Here is a 23,130-nt window from a genome sequence, read left to right on the forward strand (position 1 = left end):
TATAGCAGCATAGGGTCTGGTTAAAGGTCAGCCTGATCCAGCCCTAACTATAAGCCTTATCAAAGAGGAAATGTGTCAGTCTGTCCACCAATTTGAATAGATTGCTACGAAATGTGTGTTTCTTATTTGTATGAACGCCCAGGGTCCTTGTGTTCCCTAGCTTGTGTCAAACATTTGGAAAAGTTGACTTTGACTGTTGAGGTCATCACATAGTTCAGATTTGTTGCAAGAAAACAAACAGTTTATGGTGCAAACGGATTGTTATATAAAAAAGTATAATGTCTTGTTATTCGAACAGGTGGGCCTTGAGAATGAGGCGTTAGCCCAGGATATTGAGGACCCAGCAGCCTGCAGGTGAGCGCGAATGATCTGTTGATCATTCTTGTTTTCAATGTATCTGTATCTTTCTCTGTCATTCGGACAGTTGACACCGACTGCATTTGGCTTCCTATTATTAAGGGACTCTGTCATGAAATCACTCATCTAACTTTGTGTTCCCTCCAGCATAGAGTCAGAGAAGCAGAAGCTGGATAAGGACCGTCAGCGACGAGAGGCGGAGCTTAAGATCGCAGCGAAGCGAAAGAAGCTGGCTGAGCTGAATAAGAAGTTTCAACAGCTGCTGATCACCAACCAGAGTCTGCCGGAGCATGTCCGTCTGAAACCTGAGGTACGGACACCCGGATCACCGTCATCTGTATTCTAATGTCCGACCACTGAGTTCTTCAGAATATGTTCCGATTTAAAGACAAATAAGTCAATAAGAAAACCAAAAGACATGATACTAAGGGAAAAAACAAGCTAGGTAAAACATTTGTATTATGGTTTTTGGATTTGTCCCTTTCCCTGTTGTGTGTTATATAGGTTTTTGTGCATGGTCTGTAAAGGCTACAACCCCTGTGTTCCCTCCAGAAGGAGTTTCTCTCCCACACACTCCCCCCCCCCTGCCTGAGAGTCCTCTGTGGTAGGATTGTCGTCTTGCTTAGCAATATCACAATTCAGAATAGGTAGAGACCAATGGCTCTTTTTCTGCATGCAAGTGGTATGATTCTTAGTATGGAGGGGAACATGACGGGTAAGCCTTAGCTTCAAATCCCTATTATTAAGAATGATCCCAAGCAGAGGTGGGCTAAATGCAAAGGAAGTCACGATGTGCAAGCGGTACACAGCATGGCGTGACAGGAACTGTAATGTAGACACTGCACAGGTGGCTGTATCTCATGTGATAGAGATACTGAAATGTAAATATCACAGAATATTTTAGAAAGGGAAAAACAATTGTAATAACAAATAATATATGGGATCAGTCAAGTGTTTGAACTCTTGAAGGAAAGGACTGAGGCCTTTGCTGTTGTTGGTACTCTGTGCAGCTTGGGGCCACACTCTGTTGACATGCATTGCAGAGACCTCGTACACTCAGAAGCAGATAAGCACTCGAACAAAATGTATTATTTAATGTTCAGATTTTCCTTTATTTTAGTTTTTAATACACAAAATTAACTTTATTTTAACATACCACTGGGATTTAACTATATATTAACACCAATATATCAGAAGCAGTGGTCGAGTGGACACAGACTCCTTATATTCTGGTTAGGTTAAAATGATGACTTTTAGGCAGCTGAAGCGAAGCCGAGACGGTTGTTGGTGCGGTCGTAGATGGAGTAGTACTCTCTGAGGAACACGTCCCCAAAGATCCACAAGGGCTGGCCGTTCTGAGAGGGCAGGTATGTGGGGGCGATGTCCACAGTGCAGAACTGGTTTCCATTCTGGTAGCGCTGTAGGCGGAGACAGGAGATGGGAAAGGTAAATGACATTGCTAACAAACTAAAGAAAAATCACACACACAGAAATACATGCTTATTGAGTGCATGGCATGAAGGAACTTACCTGAGTGATGTAAGCAGAAGGAGGCAGAGGGAGGGCAACACCGCTAATAACAAAGCTGAGAGTTGGCAGGTTGTTGAGCTGGCTGCAGTCCACCATGTACTGAAGATCAAGACAACAGAGAGACATTAGAATTGCTTTTAGAAAATTCCAAGGGTATCACACAAGAGATCTGGGGAGGCTGCGTTCTGTTGTTACGGCCCTAAACTATGGAACAGCAAACTCCCGTGAAATGTTTAAAAGCAAATTAAAAACCTATCTTTTTAATATGGCTTTTAATTTGGGTTAACTTTCAATTCTCACTGGTATCATTGTCCATGTTTTACTGTGTTCTTTCTGTTTTGCTTCTTTTTTTTCAACATTTTAATTTTTTTAACATTTATATTTTATTAAACATTTTCAAAGACATAAACATACGGACAAGGACATGGCTCACACACGTCACAAATAGGACTGGACAATAACATGAAGGGTGGGGGGTAGGGGGATTACAGTGTCAGTTACATTTCATGTATGCATATGGCGTTGTATTTATACATGATTTGCTTCATAATATAGTTATACTTCATTGTTTAATAGGTAAATAAATAGATAAATAGTCAAATAAATAAATATATATATACACGCACACATCTCTTCCTTTTCTGATTAATTCACCTATTCATCCATTTCCCATTTAATTTCTTTCATTATTATTACTGTTATTTTTCTGTTTCTTCATAGCTTATTTCCCTTTATTTATTTATATTTATTTATTAATATTATTATATTTCTTGTTGGCAGCCGAGATGGTTTGAGTCCAGGAAAGCCCTTATTATTTTATTTAAAGATATTTAAATTTCTTGTCAGCTTTAATTCACGGGATCACTGTAGATGTGTTATCTTGTTCTCTAGATACCATTGTAATAGTATTGTTGTGCATGAAAGGTGCTATACAAATAAAGTCTATTATTATTATATTATTATTAGAAGAGACAGAAACTAAAAGAAACCGGCCCAATGTATACATGCTTATTTTCCTACTTCTTCAACATGAGAGTGTCTGTCTGTCTGTTCATTTGTCTTACCATTCCATACTGGCTCTGTTGAGCGCCGATGGCCTGCATGATGTGACCAATGAGCTGGCTTGGGGCTGTCAGTGTGGAGGTTCCAGTGTCCACAATGGACTGGCAGCCCTGAGAGCACCAGCCGGTCTCTCTACCATTGATCTCGAATCTACAAAGCACAACAAAAGTAAAAAAAAAATTTTGCAGTTATTTCGGAACGCGCTGAAGTAATGCAAGTCATCGGAAGATGGGAAGATCATTTGATAATTTAACATTACTAATGAATGATGAAAAGCACTGACCCTTGAACTCCGATCTGCCAGTAGGTCTCAGAGGTGACGGGGGTCCAGTAGATCTGTCCCCGGTACAGGCTGGTGTCCACTCCTCCGAAAGAGAGCACGCTGCCCTCCTGTCCTCCCCTGAATCAAACAACCAAAACTTATCTGAAAGCTCACAATGTGGATATGCAGTAATATCTGAGGTGATATCCTCCATGTGTTAGCGTATGATTTACAGTGCTTCATAGAAGTCTTGTGACAGTTATACCTGGAGAGATAGAAAGAAAATATGTTGGCACTCAGCAGGTTTTGAGACATCATGTTGTCCATGACGGGAGTCTCTCCTCCAGCGGAGATGCTTGGGTAGGACAGGCCGAGGATGCCGTCAAACTTGGCAACCACAAAGTTCTGGCCAGGTTCATTTGTGCTCAGACCGATCTCCTGGCGGTTGATCTCAATGCCACCAACCTATGGTTCCAAAACCAACCACTGCCATGAGTAGGATGTCAATTCATAGATTGTAGTTATACATGTTCAAGCTAACAGCCTATATGAGTGTAGACAGCAATGTTAAAAAAAACAACTAGGGTGGGCCTCTGTTGTCTCTCATCAAAAATATTTTTTTTGTGTATATACAAATGTATATATTTTCACTAATACACACTTACTACACACTCAAAACTGAAAACTGCCACACAGATCTTCCTACTGAATCTTTCCAATGCAACATCTTTGACTGGTAGGTTCTAACTGTGAGACATCGATCTTTGAGGTGTTATTGACATACTATGCTTTCTGGTAGTACTCTTTCTCAGTCACTAAGAACTAGTCATGTGTGTTTGGTGGCTCTGACTCACAATGACAGTGTCATATCCAAAGGTACCATAGAGGCTTCCGGCTCCGTAGGGCAGGTAGAAGGTTTTTCCAATGGCAGAGTAGGTAGAGGACTGCCGGGGGTTGAACTTTGTGTGTGCGTCTGTGAATGACATAGTTTATCTCTGGAGGCATGTCAACAAACAGTCTTTTGATAGTTATGTTATTCAGTTGCGGATGGGTCCTTAAAGACTCAACATTATAAGTGGCATGCCTGCGAGCACACTTAAACTCTAAGTCCCATGATGTTAAATAATGTAATCTCATGGACGCACGATGGCTTGCTCTGCACGCTTGGCCTATGTGAGCTTTATGTCTACATGCAAAATCAGTTTTGTGACAGATGAGGGATTTAGTCATGTAACGCCTGTTGGTTCATACTCACTGCAGGCCTGAGTGCTACAGTAGATGGAGTCCACCCACAGGTTGGCAGAGCCGGTGTCAAAGAGCACTTGGAAGGACTGGGGGGGTGTTCCAATACTGATGGCGCCATAGTAGGTGGTCTGGGTATTGCATTGGTTGGAGTTAAAGAAAGAGAAGAATATAATCAAATAAAATGCAAACCCATCAGTCAGGGATGTGTGTCAAATCGCGTTAAGCTAGGATTTCTTACGTCAGCGTAGTTATTGATGTACATGTTGGCAGAGGTGGAAAACTCATCAGGCTGGTACTTGAGAGCCGGATCATGGTAAGGCAGCTCGATCCCCTTCTCTCTCAGAGCCTCACGCATAGACTTGTGCTTACTCAGAGGGATCCTGAGGAAGAAGGAAGCATAAACATGAAGAAGTTGAACCTGATATAACTATCCTTAGCAACTTTAGCGGTTGATCTTCAAAGACATTTGCTCTCTCATCAAAATAAAATTGTTTCTTTTACGAAACAGGCTCAGAGAAATACAGAGATGATTTCCTTACCTGACGATTCCCTCCACAAGCGCCACACAGACCAAAACAGCAACAAGACACTTCATGATGCCTCTTGTCCACACAACACTCCTGAATACAATTCGGAGTCTTAACAGGCTTTATATACACATGTTCCGGCCCCTATCAGCTAGACTGTTATCAAAACTTCAGTCATATGACGACTCAGACAGGGTGACCCTTACAGGTTTTTTCTAAAAGCTACACACTTCATTTGCACAACATTAATTCAATAAACACTGACTCCAATGAAAGCCACAGAGCCAAATACACATCATATTAATCAAGGACATAATAAGATGTCATCCATTTGGGTAGATCCATTGGAATAATGTACTGGTGACATTAACTCAAGAGTTTTTGAATTTGACACTTTTCTTTTTGTGACCAACTTTTTATTGTTTTTTTTTGCCCTCACAAAAAGGGACTTATATACACAGTTACAAATTATATAAAATATATGGAATCCTTTTCCCATGACACCCCGTCCCTCCCCCTTCCCACCCATCTTGCCATTTCACAGAAAATCCTACCTGATGTTTGTTAGCAATCGTCTGAGTCTGAATTTGACACTTTTCATATAGTAATTACTTAGCTTTTATTGAATGTTATGAAGAGGTATGATACATGTGTCTATTTATATATTTTCTGTCTTTCAAGAAGATGATGCTGAGTGCTCGGCGCTTACGCTGAGTTATTTATACCTTTTTGCAGAATTAAAACAAATCTGTCTATATATATAAATATCAACAGCAAGGTCAAGTTTAATAGCTTGTTTCGAACGGTCACTTTCCGCAAATGAAAAAACGATTGTTATATCAGGACTTCACTATCAGTAGCACCTTAACCACACAGTTTAATCGAAACGCTCTTGTGTCGTTAGGCTTATCAAAACGTTTAACAGTGTTTGGATTTGATAGCTTTTATTCCTTTGAAAAGCTCAAGGTCATTCAATGAAAAATACAGCTTATTTATGAATGTTAATTGATTTTATTCTTTGTGCTTTGACTGGACTATAGTAATAATAACATCTCCCCCAAGATTGGCTTTTACTTCTTCTGTATTTGCTGCCAATAGCACCTTGTTTTATATCAAAGCAGACCAGTAGCATGGGGGAACTCTGATTACAGTTTCTTTTAATGACCCCAATGCAATTTGATTAGATCAGCACATTCTCATTTTCTCCATGGGACAAATGACATTGTGTACACAGGACCCTATGTGGTGGTGTGATGTAAGCTTGCATATAGGTGGAGTACCCCTTTCCTATTGGGAAAGCTGCAATGCTATAGAGTCGGCCAGCTAACCAATCAGAGCAGACTGGGCTCTGGTTCCAAACAGAAGGTATGTTTCAGTGGTGGACACAGACTTCGAGAGGTCACCTTATGTCAGTTTGATGGAAATGAATCACAAGTAGGCCTCCCCTACATGGGATGTCTCAGCAATCTATCAAAACTGGTTTCCACAATCCACCATCTAAGTGTGGAAAGCATGTTGACTTTTTAAGAAAGCATGTTACTGGAACCTAGAAAACATCTTTACCTTTCAATGGGGGATTCATATCTGTTTCACACAAAGTCAACCATTAAAGTATGGGGTTAAGAACGTTGTATTTGGTTTGGCATAATATCATTAAGATTTCCAGGGAATTCATGTACTTCAAGTCATTGTGTGTGTGTGTGTGTGTGTGTGTGTGTGTGTGTGTGTGTGTGTGTGTGTGTGTGTGTGTGTGTGTGTGTGTGTGTGTGTGTGTGTGTGTGTGTGTGTGTGTGTGTGTGTGTGTGTGTGTGTGTGTGTGTGTGTGTGTGTGTGTGTGTGTGTGTGTGTGTGTGTGTGTGTGTGTGTAGGAGCTGCAGCTGCACCCATGTTTCAGTGAGCAGGCAGAGAGGGAGAAGGCCCAGCAAGTGAGGCTGGTGAGGGAGCAGGTGGCCTGGGAGGAGGAGCGCTGCAGCATAGCACTCAGAAAAATGCAGGACTGGTACTGGCTGAGCACACACACACACACACACACACACACACACACACACACACACACACACACACACACACACACACACACACACACACACACATTAGATGAGATAGTTTGACTTTATTGAAGGAACTTCAACTAACTTGGGAAATATATTTTCACGGCAGATCGTAAACAAGGCATTGGACATGAATTAAAAAATTAAATAGAGTAGGAAATAAACATATACATGTCAACAGTATCTCTATATAAAAAACACAATATAAAAATACAGATAAAGTTAGAACACACTATAATAGACCATCCCTATGCCAACATAATATAAGCAACGAATACTACCGGTATTAACATTCTAAAAGTGTGCAAAGTAATTGCGGCTTTAAAATACTTATTGTTGAGTTTATTATTAGTAGTAGTAGTAGTAGTAAATGGTGTATTCATTAGATCATTAGTATGATATAAAAACATTATTTGAAAACATCTTACTTGCTGTGTATTTGACTTTAATACAATTTAAAGAAGTGTTGTCTGTCTATGAGTGTAATACTTATCCTTTGATATATCTGTGGCTGATATTTCGTAACATGTCTGTTAAGTTACTTGTTAATACGTTTAACTTTAATACGTTTTACTAAGTTAGGACACTTTGATGGAAATTGAGTGGACATGTAGAATGTTAATAAATCCCTTCTTCATAGTTAACAAATTGGACTAACTAGACGTTTTCATAACATGTCCATTCTGCCCCTGCAGGTAGTTAGGAGTTAAAGACTCCAGAATAAAACCCACCTCTCATGTTTGTTGTCAGGTTCAAAGACTCTCTTTCCAAAGTGGTTACCGTGGTCGCCATCTGCAGCGACCACAGAGTCTCCACCTACAGCCTGCCCACGCTCCCGGAGCATTCAGCGCAGCTCAGACATCAGACGAGGCCCGGCTGGCCTGAGGGAGACGGGGCTGCTGCAGCGGAACATGGAAGACCCAGAGTGGAACCTGCCAAAGACAGCAGCATGCTGGGAGGTAGGTGTGATGGAAACTTCTGAAGCAATGGAGACGAGACTCAGAGAGACACGGAGAGAGCTGGAACTTGATGGCAAACATTTACGGTTTATTTGGAGCTACGGCCGGAAAATTCACAAGACATGAGGTGACACAGCAGTTACCAAACCAATTCTGAAGATCTCTACCCCAGACCCATGTATTTAGCTAGTTCTGAGAGAATAATCAACATTGTGTGATGAGTATAAGTGTTGATGACATTGAAAAAGATATAACATTACCAAGGTTAGAATTGTAATTAAAAATGGAAAGTAAAAGGAAATGGTTGCCCCTCCTCTTAAAAATAATAATAAAAGCATCATTTATGGGGTCTACTGCTGTGCTGTGCATATCATTAATGAAGCATTGAAGCTCCTTTCCTGAGAATTTCAAATATTTCCTAAAATGGGATCAATACAAGTTTATATAATCTAGTTTAATCAAAAGAGAATTTTGACAGCTCTCTTATAATGTCTGCCACTTGGTCACTCCTGGGTCCTTCAGAGGAGGATCTGTGCCCCCTGGTGGCCGGCTCGGAAGGGGTGAAGCTGGGAGACCGGCAGATGGAGAGGCTCCGTAAGGCTGCAGAGAAAGCTGAACAAGCTCGAGCCAAGATAGAGAAGAGGAAGCAGGAATGGGCCCAACTGTGAGTGTCTAACATCATTTTAGTTAGATTTATAAATGGCATTATTATTTCTTTATAGTCATTGTGTTGCCTTTGATGGCTTTTGTAGCTAAAAAAGACAAATTAAAGCCCGGGGAAAGAGGGTAATATTCAGAGTAAAAAACTTCAGAGATTGAAGTTCATAGAATAAGCGAAATTGTTTGATATTAGATCACACCTTCATAGGAATCAACTTCATAATCCTCACCACACAGACGTTGTTGGTGATAGGGAATGCCAAAGAACACGTTTTTCTCACAAATGTATGAGTTGGATCTTAGAAACTTGAGTAAAACCCCCCTCTCCTGGTGCGGTAACAGTCCTTATTCATATGTTTCTTGCGCTTAATTTTAAAAACATGTCATGTGGGGCAAAACATGATTGGTGGATCTCTATTGTAACTATTGTGATGCTAGTACAAAACTGTGACGGCCTTTTGGTGTCTCAGTTACGCAGAGAAGCCGAGCGAGAACTGCGAGGATCCGCAGGATGTGCAGGCCATCGTCGAAGCCAAAGAGAACCTCGGAGACTTAAAACTGAAGTCAGACAAAGACTTCACGATGCCCAAACACCTGAGGATGAACGCTGAGAGGAAGAGCACAGAGCTGATAGGCCTGGAGAAAAAAGTACACACACACACACACACACACACACACACACACACACACACACACACACACACACACACACACACACACACACACACACACACACACACACACACACACACACACACACACACACACACACACACACACACACACACACACCACTTCAGGGGACATTACATTGACTTACATGCAGTTCCTGGAGACTTATCCTAACCTTAACCAACACATGCCAAACCCTAACCAAGTCTTCACCCTGAATGATTCCCCTCATGGGGACCTCCCTTATGGGGACATAAGCGAGTCCCCACGCGTGACTGTAACAGATGTAGGTCCCCACAAGGATAGTAATGCTAGGACACACACACACACACACACACACACACACACACACACACACACACACACACACACACACACACACACACACACACACACACCATCAGTCATTGTCTTTTTATTGCACATTCTTCCTTTTACTTCTTATGTTTAAATAAATATTTTTATTCTATTTTACTTGATCTTTTATTGGACATTTTACTTCAACTTATTACATATTTATGAATATGTTTGGTTGTATCTTTCTATTGCACATCCTCCCTTTATATATAACTATTTTACATGAATTAATGATTTTTTTTTTACCATATGCAATTTTCACAATGACTTGTTCTTTGTCTGTTAATACGAATTGTAAATAGACTAATATAAATAAGCGAAGGATTGATGTATGATGGACAGATCCTTGAGTTGCATTCAAAGCAGATTCAGTTAGTGAGTCCATCCGTCCCCACAGATCCGGGAGAAGCAGACGGAGATGAATCAACGGATCGTGGCGCTGCGGGACTCCAAGGTCCGCCTGGTGTCTCAGCTGCGCTCTCAGACTCAACAGGTCCTGACTGTGCAGATGCGTCTGCCGGCCCATCTCCACCGCCCTCCACCCACCCTGCCTGCAATACTACCAGAGGAGACCCCCGAGAAGAGGCTGCAGTTCAACCGTGCAACCCTAGAGCGCTACCGTCGTCTGAGGGATCAGAGGTACAGCAGCCCGTTTGATCCAGGTTCAAATTGAAATGACAAAGTAGCAAAACATTTATTGTACACTATTATACTTAGCTGGCTTAGAGGTCTATCTTTAGATGACATTTCTTAATGTGTGACTGTGTATATCAAATGTTTGAACCTGAAACCATCGCTAAGAGCAATATAGCTCCTGAATGCTTTTGTATAGCACCTTTCATACAATAAGTGCAGTTCAAAGTGCTTCACATAGACATCTCACAGAACATTGATATCACACAGATACCAGTAGAAGACTTAGACACAGAGTAGACATATAAAAAAGACATTTAGATTAAAGGTACAACGATGAAAGTGTTCATTAAAAGGAGGATAGTGCAAATTCATAGTTTACAAATATTTAAACAGGATGCAGAGCACGGAGCAGGACGAGCAGGAGGACAGCACCTATATATTGGCGCAGCTGGAGAAGGAGGTGGGAAGAGAGGAAGGGACTCTGAGTCACTCAGCTTCATCTGTAACCAGAGAAGAAGAAGAGGAAGGAGCAGAGCTGAGCGAGCTGGAGGAGGAGCTCCGGAGGGAGGAGGAGATCAGACTGCTGCACGAGCAGGACTCTCTGCTGGAGCAGGTCTGCTTTGGAGTCTATTATAGAATCTGAAAACAAGCATTATTTGTGCTCTTTAAGGCGATTTTTATATATTACACGTTTTCTGGTATGCAGTGTTTGAATATGCAAGCGAGGCATTACGTAATATTTACCCATGGTGAATTTAGAAGTAGTCTTCATACTGAACAGAAACATGTAATGTAATGTGAATATGGAGGTTTTCTTTTCACTTGCAAAATCTCAAAAATATATTGGTGCATTCAGAAGAAAGATTGTTTTAGACAGGGGTGTCCAGCCCTAAATGTGTAACCACAAACACAATCTTCTAGAATAAGAATGTTAGGTACCACTTTACAATAAGACTACCCTTATAAAGGCTTCACGAACAGTTTGTAAGTCATTTATTAATTAGGTTGTGAACACTTTATGAATCCTTAATAAGCTTTTACAAGACATGAGATAAACAGGGAAACTGTGACCGGTTGCTTGCCAAATAGTGAGCCCATATTTATCTGTACTGCTAAGCCTTATTAGAAATGGTATTAACTCATAAATAAATGGGAATGTATTTTACACTTTACAACAAGGCTCCCTTTTAGCGACTATAAACTCATAGTAACTCGTAAATAAATGGTCATAAAGAGATGCCAAGAAACATCAAGATGGAAGGGGGGGGGGAATCAACTCAGAGAACAACAGATACCAAGGATGCTGGCTGATGAAGAAGACGCAGTAAGCTAGGTAGCCAATATAAGGCTTAGTCATCTTGCCAAATAGTGAGCCTGTGTTGATGTATGTTAGAACTGGTTTATAAATGGTTCCTTAAGTGTTTACAACCTAATTGATAACCTAATTATAAACCCTTTATGAATCCTTTATAAGGGTAGTCTTATTATTGACAATGTTTAAGAATATGACATTCTGCGGATGTCTTTCACCTCGTCAGATGGAGAGTTCGGTGTGGCAATTTGACGCGGAGCTCGTGCTGCTGCGCCACCAGAAGCTGCTTCTGGATTGGCAGCTGAAGCTGGCTGACCTCCGTGAGCTGACGCTCTACCAGGAGCTGCTGCTCCTCAAGGAGTTTGAGAGGAGGGAGGACAGCATGCAGGAGAACCTCAGCGCACGCACGAAGGAGGAGATCAGCATCACGGTGGGAAACAGTTTAAATCATGTGGAGTATCTTCTCAGGTGTAGCCCTTTAGCTATCTGTTTAGAGTAGATTATGTAATATTGTTGACCTATCTCTAAAATATACTATCATTTTTTAGGAATTTGTTTTGGTTCTTTGCTACTTAATGCTGTAGTTCTAGTCTATTTTTTAGATTGATGACATGGGGTGTTCACTACATTACATGGGCCCTATTCTACTCATTTTCAGGTTCATCATTGTATTTTGTGCCTTTTTTCTGTGACATGTCTCCATGCTTTAAAGAGTCCTCTCCTGCTGATGTTCAGGTGTATATACGTATGTAGTGTCTCTACTTTAAAGAGTCCTCTCCTGCTGATGTTCAGGTGTATATCAGTATGTAGTGTCTCTACTTTAAAAAGTCCTCTCCTGCTGATGTTCAGGTATATCAGTATGTAGTGTCTCTACTTTAAAGAGTCCTCTCCTGCTGATGTTCAGGTGTATATCAGTATGTAGTGTCTCTACTTTAAAGAGTCCTCTCCTGCTGATGTTCAGGTGTATATCAGTATGTAGTGTCTCTACTTTAAAGAGTCCTCTCCTGTTGATGTTCAGGTATATATCAGTATGTAGTGTCTCTACTTTAAAGAGTCCTCACCTGCTGATGTTCAGGTGTATATCAGTATGTAGTGTCTCTACTTTAAAGAGTCCTCTCCTGCTGATGTTCAGGTGTATATCAGTATGTAGTGTCTCTACTTTAAAAAGTCCTCTCCTGCTGATGTTCAGGTATATCAGTATGTAGTGTCTCTACTTTAAAGAGTCCTCTCCTGCTGATGTTCAGGTGTATATCAGTATGTAGTGTCTCTACTTTAAAGAGTCCTCTCCTGCTGATGTTCAGGTGTATATCAGTATGTAGTGTCTCTACTTTAAAAAGTCCTCTCCTGCTGATGTTCAGGTGTATATACGTATGTAGTGTCTCTACTTTAAAGAGTTCTCTCCTGCTCATGTTCAGGTATATATCAGTATGTAGTGTATCTACTTTAAAGAGTCCTCTCCTGCTGATGTTCAGGTGTATATCAGTATGTAGTGTCTCTACTTTAAAGAGTCCTCTCCTGCTGATGTGCAGGTGTATATCAGTATGTAGTGTCTCTACTTTAAAAAGTCCTCTCCTGCTGATGTTCAGGTGTATATCAGTATGTCGTGTCTCTACTTTAAAGAGTCCTCTCCTGCTGATGTTCAGGTATTTCAGTATGTAGTGTCTCTACTTTAAAGAGTCCTCTCCTGCTGATGTTCAGGTGTATATCAATGTGTAGTGTCTCTACTTTAAAGAGTTCTCTCCTGCTCATGTTCAGGTATATATCAGTATGTAGTGTCTCTACTTTAAAGAGTCCTCTCCTGCTCATGTTCAGGTGTATATCAGTGTGTAGTGTCTCTACTTTAAAGAGTCCTCTCCTGCTGATGTTCAGGTGTATATCAGTGTGTTGTGTCTCTACTTTAAAGAGTTCTCTTCTGCTCATGTTCAGGTATATATCAGTATGTAGTGTCTCTACTTTAAAGAGTCCTCTCCTGCTCATGTTCAGGTGTATATCAGTATGTACTGTATCTACTTTAAAGAGTCCTCTCCTGCTGATGTTCAGGTGTATATCAGTATGTAGTGTCTCTACTTTAAAGAGTCCTCTCCTGCTGATGTTCAGGTGTATATCAGTATGTAGTGTCTCTACTTTAAAGAGTCCTCTCCTGCTGATGTGCAGGTGTATATCAGTATATAGTGTCTCTACTTTAAAGAGTCCTCTCCTGCTGATGTTCAGGTGCATATCAGTATGTAGTGTCTCTACTTTAAAGAGTCCTCTCCTGCTGATGTTCAGGTATATTAGTATGTAGTGTCTCTACTTTAAAGAGTCCTCTCCTGCTGATGTTCAGGTGTATATCAGTATGTAGTGTCTCTATTTAAAGAGTCCTCTCCTGCTGATGTTCAGGTGTATATCAGTATGTAGTGTCTCTACTTTAAAGAGTCCTCTCCTGCTGATGTTCAGGTGTATATCAGTATGTAGTGTCTCTACTCTAAAGAGTCCTCTCCTGCTGATGTTCAGGTGTATATCAGTATGTAGTGTCTCTATTTAAAGAGTCCTCTCCTGCTGATGTTCAGGTGTATATCAGTATGTAGTGTCTCTACTTTAAAGAGTCCTCTCTTGCTGATGTTCAGGTGTATATCAGTATGTAGTGTCTCTACTTTAAAGAGTCCTCTCCTGCCGATGTTCAGGTGTATATCAGTATGTAGTGTCTCTACTTTAAAGAGTCCTCTCCTGCTGAGGTTCAGGTGTATATCAGTATGTAGTGTCTCTACTTTAAAGAGTCCTCTCCTGCTGATGTTCAGGTATATCAGTATGTAGTGTCTCTACTTTAAAGAGTCCTCTCCTGCCGATGTTCAGGTGTATATCAGTATGTAGTGTCTCTACTTTAAAGAGTCCTCTCCTGCTGATGTTCAGGTTTATATCAGTATGTAGTGTCTCTACTTTAAAGAGTCCTCTCCTGCTGATGTTCAGGTATATATCAGTATGTAGTGTCTCTACTTTAAAGAGTCCTCTCCTGCTCATGTTCAGGTGTATATCAGTGTGTAGTGTCTCTACTTTAAAGAGTCCTCTCCTGCTGATGTTCAGGTGTATATCAGTTTGTTGTGTCTCTACTTTAAAGAGTTCTCTTCTGCTCATGTTCAGGTATATATCAGTATGTAGTGTCTCTACTTTAAAGAGTCCTCTCCTGCTCATGTTCAGGTGTATATCAGTATGTAGTGTATCTACTTTAAAGAGTCCTCTCCTGCTGATGTTCAGGTGTATATCAGTATGTAGTGTCTCTACTTTAAAGAGTCCTCTCCTGCTGATGTTCAGGTGTATATCAGTATGTAGTGTCTCTACTTTAAAGAGTCCTCTCCTGCTGATGTGCAGGTGTATATCAGTATATAGTGTCTCTACTTTAAAGAGTCCTCTCCTGCTGATGTTCAGGTGCATATCAGTATGTAGTGTCTCTACTTTAAAGAGTCCTCTCCTGCTGATGTTCAGGTATATCAGTATGTAGTGTCTCTACTTTAAAGAGTCCTCTCCTGCTGATGTTCAGGTGTATATCAGTATGTAGTGTCTCTATTTAAAGAGTCCTCTCCTGCTGATGTTCAGGTGTATATCAGTATGTAGTGTCTCTACTTTAAAGAGTCCTCTCCTGCTGATGTTCAGGTGTATATCAGTATGTAGTGTCTCTATTTAAAGAGTCCTCTCCTGCTGATGTTCAGGTGTATATCAGTATGTAGTGTCTCTACTTTAAAGAGTCCTCTCCTGCTAATGTTCAGGTGTATATCAGTATGTAGTGTCTCTACTTTAAAGAGTCCTCTCCTGCTGATGTTCAGGTATATCAGTATGTAGTGTCTCTACTTTAAAGAGTCCTCTCCTGCTGATGTTCAGGTATATCAGTATGTAGTGTCTCTACTTTAAAGAGTCCTCTCCTGCCGATGTTTAGGTGTATATCAGTATGTAGTGTCTCTACTTTAAAGAGTCCTCTCCTGCTGATGTTCAGGTATATCAGTATGTAGTGTCTCTACTTTAAAGAGTCCTCTCCTGCTGATGTTCAGGTATATCAGTATGTAGTGTCTCTACTTTAAAGAGTCCTCTCCTGCTGATGTTCAGGTGTATATCAGTATGTAGTGTCTCTACTTTAAAGAGTCCTCTCCTGCTGATGTTCAGGTATATCAGTATGTAGTGTCTCTACTTTAAAGAGTCCTCTCCTGCTGATGTTCAGGTGTATATCAGTATGTAGTGTCTCTACTTTAAAGAGTCCTCTCCTGCTGATGTTCAGGTATATCAGTATGTAGTGTCTCTACTTTAAAGAGTTCTCTCCTGCTGATGTTCAGGTATATCAGTATGTAGTGTCTCTACTTTAAAGAGTCCTCTCCTGCCGATGTTCAGGTATATCAGTATGTAGTGTCTCTACTTTAAAGAGTCCTCTCCTGCTGATGTTCAGGTATATCAGTATGTAGTGTCTCTACTTTAAAGAGTCCTCTCCTGCCGATGTTTAGGTGTATATCAGTGTGTAGTGTCTCTACTTTAAAGAGTCCTCTCCTGCTGATGTTCAGGTGTATATCAGTATGTAGTGTCTCTACTTTAAAGAGTCCTCTCCTGCTGATGTTCATGTGTATATCAGTGTGTAGTGTCTCTACTTTAAAGAGTCCTCTCCTGCTCATGTTCAGGTGTATATCAGTATCTAGTGTCTCTACTTTAAAGAGTCCTCTCCTGCTGATGTTCAGGTGTATATCAGTATGTAGTGTCTCTACTTTAAAGAGTCCTCTCCTGCTGATGTTCAGGTGTATATCAGTATGTAGTGTCTCTACTGGGACATGTCTCCATGCATTAATGTTCAAAAGCTCTTTACCTCTGTTCACCCTCTGTCAGAGCCCAGTCTGCTCTGATTGGTTGGCTGGCCAGCTCTGTTGTGATTGGTCAACGGCTTTGAATCATAGGCTCCTTTCAATAGGTCCTCATCTGGTGTGTACCTCTCTCCTCAGTCTAAGCTGGAGGAGTATAATGAGCAGCTGGAAGTGAAGCGAGCTGACATAGTCAAGCTGCAGGAGAGAGAGAAAGCTCTCTACGCCGCCTTCCACGCATCGCTGGGCGAAGAGAACAAGTTTGAGGAGTTTCTGACCAAAGTCTTCAAGAAGAAGATCAAACGAGTTAAGAAAAAGGAACCGACTGGGAATGAAGGTGAGAGGAAGAAACACAAGCGTGAAATGTAACAAGTGTGATGGTGTGTGTGTAAATATGTGTCTGTTATGATCTGAATTTGCATTTACGGAAGAAGAGGAGAATGAGGAAGACTCTGATGACGACTCTGACTGGGATGATGATGACGATGATTTTGACAGCGGCTCAGATGAAGGAGGAGCTGCTCTGGACGAAGTTTGCCCTCCAGGTCAGTGTGGTGATGGTAAAACATGTCTAACCTAGAAAGGTCTGGATTCCTATAGTTAAAAGTTATAGTTGCTAATTTCAGACTTATTATACCCAAACCAAATAACACAGTACATGTTATATTAGGCCATACGTCTGAACACTACTTAAGCTGAATAGACACAGTGGATATGAGGCGGTGCTTCAGTGTGATCCAAGTTGAATTGTAGCTTAACTATAAGTAAGAATCTGTGTGTGTGTCTCAGGCTGTGTGCCGGCGCTGTTTGGGAACACTCTGCAGCTGCGTGAGCGTCGGATGGACCTCGAGGAGCTGCTGGTGGAGGAGAAGAAAAGCGCTGAGATTCTGAGAAAGGAGTGCATCATGCTCGTCAAGAAGGTCAAAACTATTTTCCCTGTCTTTCTGTCTCATCTCACATGTTCCTTTATCACCATGTGCTCTCATACGCTGCTGTGTGTTGTTAGAGGTCAGGAAGTATAAGGTTGGGCCACAATATGAACATGGATCTCCTCACCAACAGTTTTAATCTTTAATAGCGTTACGTTGTGTTTGTCTCTGTAGGAGAAATCGGTGAAGAGCAGTCAGAAGGCAGCAGAGGACGACTTGGAGTTAGTCAACAGGGAGAAACAGCAGAAAATAAACGAGCTGGATGTGGTGGTTCCTCTCAGACTGCATCAGGTACACACGACAACAGAGTGAAGATGACACAGGTTCTAGTCATCAGACTTGAAAGCACATTTTAAATCTATTTTACTATCTAAGGCCGCAACAGTTTATATTCATAACTGATATACTGTATGTTGGTTATTTTCTTGATTAAAAGATGAATTGTTTGGACCAAAAAAAGTCAGAAAATAGTCAAAGATGCCGATTGGTTAGAAATTAGTCACATGATGAATTGATAATATAAATACTATGAAAATGAAAGTTCTATTTTAAATATCCTCAGATATGCACATTTCATACGTGAAAATTAAAATGAGATATTTGTTTTAATATGAGTTGCTAACAAACAGAAGTGCTATTCATTTTTCATGTTCAATATTTTTTATTTTAAGTCATAAGTGATACAAAACAAAGACCCACACTGAAAATATACAGAAAAAAATACAAAAATTGACACAAAAACATAAATAACAACAAAAAATATTCTGCCTGTGTCTTTTGATAGCCCCGTTTTTGAAACACGGGTTTAAAGTTTATCTGTTAGTTGGGAATTTTGACTTCCTTACAATTTCTCATCTCCTGCATTTCCTCCCCTCTTCCCTCCACCTTCTCCAACCCTGCACCAGATTATGTTTGTTGTTAACGGCTCAGTGCCGTCCGACCAGAGCCCGGCGTTGGTGCTGGACATGAAGGAGCTGACCCGTCTGCAGGATCGCATCAAGCAGCTGCAGGAGGAGAAGAGCCAGCAGAAGGATCTGTACATCGATGCACGCAAGCAGTACGTCGGCCTCACCCATGACCGCAAGGACATGAAAGTCAAAATCGAGGGTAAGACCAAACGTACAGGAAGATCGCCAGGCGTTGAAGCTGATTGTCTTAGTGGCCAAACCACGGTACGACAACTTCTGGTCAGTCCGTTACATCAACGGGTCCAAAAAGACTCTTTCCCATTGACTTACATTGGGAAAGAAACAAATGTTGATCAGCGTATTTAAAAGAAAACTCTCTCGAAGAGCTCTTATTTAAATCAGCAGGTCCTCAAAGTTGTAAAATGCACTTAAAGCCATTAAAGTCAAAGTCAACTTTATTGTCAATCTTTCAGTTTCTGTGTACAGACAGAGATCAAAATACCGTTTCCCACAATCCCAAATAAAAAAAACAAATATATATAAAAATGTGTATAAAAATATAATATAATCAATATATTAAAATGAACAGTCACTTCAATATCGTTGAGAAATGTACATTAATGCAAGAAGCCATTCAATTCAGCTGACACAACATTTCTTAAAGCCAAGTACTCATCATGTGTAGTGGCACTTTTCAGAATCATATAATATTAAATTACTGGTTTGGTAACCTAAGATTTTCAACGACATAATTACACTGTAGCTATGTTAGTTTGACAATAAAGAACCTTGAACCCTTGAACCTTGAACCCTTGAACCTTGTTGATGCATTAGTGTGTCTATTACAGCTGGTCAAGGTGGAGCTAATTTAATTACTTTACTTACTGCTGCTAACCTATAATTATATTTCAATATGTTTATTTATATTTTGTAGTGGCTATTGATCTGAGTCCGTAAAGTAACTCGAACTGTCAAATACATTTTGTGGTGTTCAATATTGGCTTTCAAATTGTAGTGGAATAACAATGTATTGTACTTAGGTAAATGTACTGACTAGAGACTGATGTGTGTGTTGGTGCAGTTCTGGAGAAGCAGTGCCACGAACTGATGATGATGAAGTTTGGGAGGGAGGTGGACCTGGAGGCTCTGCAGACGCTGTCAGGGAACAGGAGGCTGGAGGAGCTCAAGCAGGAGAAACTCCTCCGAGAAGCTGCATACGCCAAGGAAATCAAACAGTGGGATGTACGCTGACGTCTCTGTGTGTGTGTGTGTGTGTGTGTGTGTGTGTGTGTGTGTGTGTGTGTGTGTGTGTGTGTGTGTGTGTGTGTGTGTGTGTGTGTGTGTGTGTGTGTGTGTGTGTGTGTGTGTGTGTGTGTGTGTGTGTGTGTGTGTGTGTGTGTGTGTGTGTGTGTGTGTGTGTGTGTGTGTGTGTGTGTGTGTAAGTACGTTTGAGCACCTTGTGAGATATCTGTATTTTTGTGTGTGTGATTTTTAGGCCAAGGTCGAAGAGGCGCGTGACCGTTTGATGGAGGTGACCAGGTGTAACACTGAGCGAGTCCTCTGCATGACGACTCTTATGGACCAGAACCGAGAACTGGAGCGTAAAATCAACGCTAGCCAGAGGAAAATGGTAATTTCTGTGCCCTCAATTATTTTTATATGTATTATCAAACAAATCTTGGATCCCCACTGTTGTATAGGATTATTAAACTTCCCCTTTCCTTGAGCTTTATTTCATGCTAATTCAGAGACACATTCTGTACACACAGAATTGTATTTCCCTTTCTAATCTGCAGAGGGCGACAGACATTACACATAGTCATGTGATCTATTAGATGTTATATTAAAGGGGACCTATCATGCAAAATGCACTTTTTATGTCTTTTATACATGAAGATGTGTCCCCGGCGTCAGAAAATAAAACCCTCTCTTTTCCTCCGTACCCAAATCTCTAAAAACGGGGGTACAACGGAGCTGATCCAGATTTGCGTCCGATATGACGTAATATCTGAAATGTGGACCCACGGCCCTATCAGAAAGTTGCTATCAGAAACAATGCCTGACTGTTTTGGACGTAATATGGTCGGTGTTTACATTAGCATCGCTAACACTCAGAGCTAACCTGTACTGGAGAGCATGTGTGTGAAGAAGCAGGAAATAAAAAGGAACTCACCTTGTGGAATAACCGGCAAGAGAGAAAGCCTTTGAGCTCCATACTGTTTCAGAGAGAATCCTTGATCATCCATGATGTGGCGTTTCATCACGGCAGTATTTAGTTTAGACAGTAGCTGCCGGTAGAATCTCTTATTTTTAATTCATTTTTTATATTTTTATACCCAGAATCAGCGCTTTTGTAACAGGAAGTGAAATAGAGCAATATGAAGCATGGCTAGAATGGGTGATCTGTTTGGTATTTTGAGAAAAACACTTCATAGACATGTTTGTATATATCTGAGACCAGGGCTGCCCCTGGCCAACTTGTGGCCCCACGCAAAGTTAATGCAAAGTTAATGCAAAGTTAATGCAAAGTTAATGCAAACTTGATGGCCCAACGCAGTCTGCGTGGGGCCTGATCTGCGTGTAGGGAGGGGTGGCCTGTCTGAGACCTATTCTATTGCCTGAAAATAGCATGATAGGTGACCTTTAAAATGATTTACTAGAGCAGTCAAGAAACAATCCACACCCAGTGATCACACCCAGTCTTGTTTGTGGTAATTGCATGTAATAGGTTATTGTTTTAACTCAATTTAAAAAGGCGGGTTGACTAAATTAGACTCCTTAACCTCTTAGGCCCCACGGACCCGGTTCCGGGGCCGAAATCGCATCATTTGCAGGAAACAACGTCTAAGGAACCTTAATATTTAATAAACTATGAATATTTTATATCCATATAACGGGAAAAAACTCATTTAACTGATCTTTTTTTTTCTTTTTAAAAACACACAATGTCTCTGAATTAGCCCCGAGCGAAAAATGCTAACCTATTACTGCACCGAAAATCACTCCTAGCTCCCTTATTACTTATCCTAGCTGCACACCCAACACACCGTTTATGATCGTAAAGACACAGAATCTAACGGTGCCCACCTCAACACTGAAAGATACAAACTTGTGACGTTATCAACAAAAACGTACATCAAAACAAGTGGCGCTAGGTAGCCCACAACGCTAACATGGCTTACCTTCGTCTTTGTCTGGTCTAAACTGGTCTTCAATGGCATTAAAACGATACCAACGATGATGTAGTTAATCCATAGGTTAATATCCAATGTGGCTGTGTCCCCTTTGAAATGTTCTGATAATCTATAAGCAATAAAACTGCAATTCCGTTTTAAAAAGTAGAGCAGGCCATTCCTAGGCTCTATAGCTTCATTGAATGCGCAAAGACGCCATCTTTTTTTTTTTAACATGAGTGTGTGCGGGGCGATTTCCCTTTGATTCTATTGGCTCTAACGGTCAGAAAGAGATGTCACATGTCAAAATCGAAGAAGGGGGGCCAGAGATATGGAAAATCCACCCAAATGGCCCCAGAAGAGGTTTTTTTTGCTAAATCTGTCTAAAAAGGTCAAATATCACTTTTTTTGCATCAATCTTGATTCAGGGTACTTATTATATGTTGTACTTTGGATTCCTAAAGCTTTTAGTCTACTAACCCATCATTCAAGGTTAGTTTTCACTATAAGTAAAACATATGTTTTGGACGGACACTATAATTTACAGTTTTTTACCATGTTCAATCTGAATTGTCTTTAAAATAAAAAACATCCATATTGATTCTGACTTTTCTACATCCAACTCACAGGTTTATCATTACTTTGAGAAAAAAGATTATTAATTTAACCCTTTTAGAAGGGAAGATATGGTCATTTGTTCTGGGAATGTCATTTTCGAGCCTGAAACCTGAAAAACAGGCTTGGGGTTTTTAACGTCTACGATAATATTTGGATATTATATTTGAAGATTATTTGCTGTGATGTATCGAAATCCAATAGGGTTTCTCGATGGTAACTTCTGGTTCGGAATACTCAAATACAGTCATCACTGCACCACTCATACCTTAGAAATGTGTTTGTGCGTATCCAGGGCAACAAGTCCCAGGACTACAGGAGAGGTGTGGACCAGGCGGAGATCCAGAGGCTCCAGCAGCTGGTGAAGACACAATCACAGCAGGCTGAGGCGCTCCGGCGAGAGATCGGCCTCCTGTCCCGTAAAGGAGGCCACGTCCTGCCCCCCGCCCAGGCCCGGCTGCCCCCGATCATCCCCTTGCCCAACCCCACAGGACGCACCAAAACCAGGACACAAGGACCGGGGCGTCTCCTCAGCCAGGTTAAAGCACCAGACTCCAGCAGACAGGGAGTCAATTAACACTCACTGCTTTGTAACAGTAAAGCACTTTCTTATAAATTATTGTTCTGAAGATTAAAAAATACTTCGGTTTTCTGGCTTTTATGTTTGTTTTTGAAAAAGCTGCGCAGTGCAAACCTTTTTATATTATTGACCCCAAAACTTTTCCTATCACATCACCCTCAGCTAAGCTAACATGAATGAAAAAGGAGTCTCTGTCTGTATGTCCATCCCTCAATTCCTTCGGCCACCGTTCATCAATGGACTTCACACATCGGGTCGGTCATACTGTTGTACAAAAGTATACAAACAATATAGGTTAAAAGCAGAAACGAGACTAAAAACTAAGAAAACTAAGGTGAAAAAACTCAATAATTTGACAAATTAGGGAAATTAGCACCAACTTTTCAGATAGTGACACAACTTTGGGAGAATATCTGATCAGTTGTGGCCAAAAAGATGAAGTCAAAGACGTGATGAATAGGCCTCTTTCACAGCATCATTTTCACTT

General features: G+C 40.9%; 2 protein-coding genes across 2 annotated transcripts in view; one reads left to right on the forward strand and one right to left on the reverse strand.

The window, feature by feature from the left end:
- cfap44 (cilia and flagella associated protein 44) overlaps positions 1 to 23,130 on the forward strand; it is a 29,437-nt gene extending 6,307 nt beyond the window's left edge. Inside the window, exons 12-28 of the mRNA XM_079659973.1 lie at positions 299 to 354; positions 505 to 667; positions 6,852 to 6,982; positions 7,785 to 7,993; positions 8,516 to 8,657; positions 9,124 to 9,301; positions 10,080 to 10,321; positions 10,712 to 10,931; positions 11,857 to 12,060; positions 16,580 to 16,775; positions 16,870 to 16,983; positions 17,228 to 17,358; positions 17,542 to 17,658; positions 18,273 to 18,474; positions 19,357 to 19,517; positions 19,771 to 19,905; positions 22,359 to 23,130. Of these exons, the coding sequence (XP_079516099.1) occupies positions 299 to 354; positions 505 to 667; positions 6,852 to 6,982; positions 7,785 to 7,993; positions 8,516 to 8,657; positions 9,124 to 9,301; positions 10,080 to 10,321; positions 10,712 to 10,931; positions 11,857 to 12,060; positions 16,580 to 16,775; positions 16,870 to 16,983; positions 17,228 to 17,358; positions 17,542 to 17,658; positions 18,273 to 18,474; positions 19,357 to 19,517; positions 19,771 to 19,905; positions 22,359 to 22,640 (2,883 nt within the window). The 3' untranslated portion in view covers positions 22,641 to 23,130. The remainder of the gene's footprint in view (positions 1 to 298; positions 355 to 504; positions 668 to 6,851; positions 6,983 to 7,784; positions 7,994 to 8,515; positions 8,658 to 9,123; positions 9,302 to 10,079; positions 10,322 to 10,711; positions 10,932 to 11,856; positions 12,061 to 16,579; positions 16,776 to 16,869; positions 16,984 to 17,227; positions 17,359 to 17,541; positions 17,659 to 18,272; positions 18,475 to 19,356; positions 19,518 to 19,770; positions 19,906 to 22,358) is intronic.
- Positions 1,158 to 5,455, reverse strand: LOC307024652 (gastricsin-like). Its single transcript, XM_079658969.1, has 9 exons — positions 4,996 to 5,455; positions 4,695 to 4,836; positions 4,467 to 4,584; positions 4,066 to 4,184; positions 3,477 to 3,676; positions 3,233 to 3,349; positions 2,952 to 3,099; positions 1,888 to 1,986; positions 1,158 to 1,775 (listed from the first exon to the last, which is right to left on the reverse strand). The coding sequence occupies exons 1-9, from the start codon at positions 5,049 to 5,051 to the stop codon at positions 1,611 to 1,613; spliced, it is 1,164 nt and encodes a 387-aa protein (XP_079515095.1). The 5' UTR covers positions 5,052 to 5,455; the 3' UTR covers positions 1,158 to 1,610.

This window comes from Notothenia rossii, assembly GCF_949606895.1.
Source record: "Notothenia rossii genome assembly, chromosome: 11".
NCBI classification, from domain to species: Eukaryota; Metazoa; Chordata; class Actinopteri; order Perciformes; family Nototheniidae; genus Notothenia; species Notothenia rossii.

Bases quoted from the DNA above. Each gene is read 5' to 3' on its own strand.
- LOC307024652 (XM_079658969.1), bottom strand. From the start codon at position 5,051: ATGAAGTGTCTTGTTGCTGTTTTGGTCTGTGTGGCGCTTGTGGAGGGA. The intron at 4,585-4,694 runs GTAAGAAATCCT...TGCAATACCCAG, and splicing joins ACATCAATAACTACGCTGAC to ACCACCTACTATGGCGCCAT. The intron at 3,100-3,232 runs GTCAGTGCTTTT...TGTGCTTTGTAG, and splicing joins TGGCAGATCGGAGTTCAAGG to ATTCGAGATCAATGGTAGAG.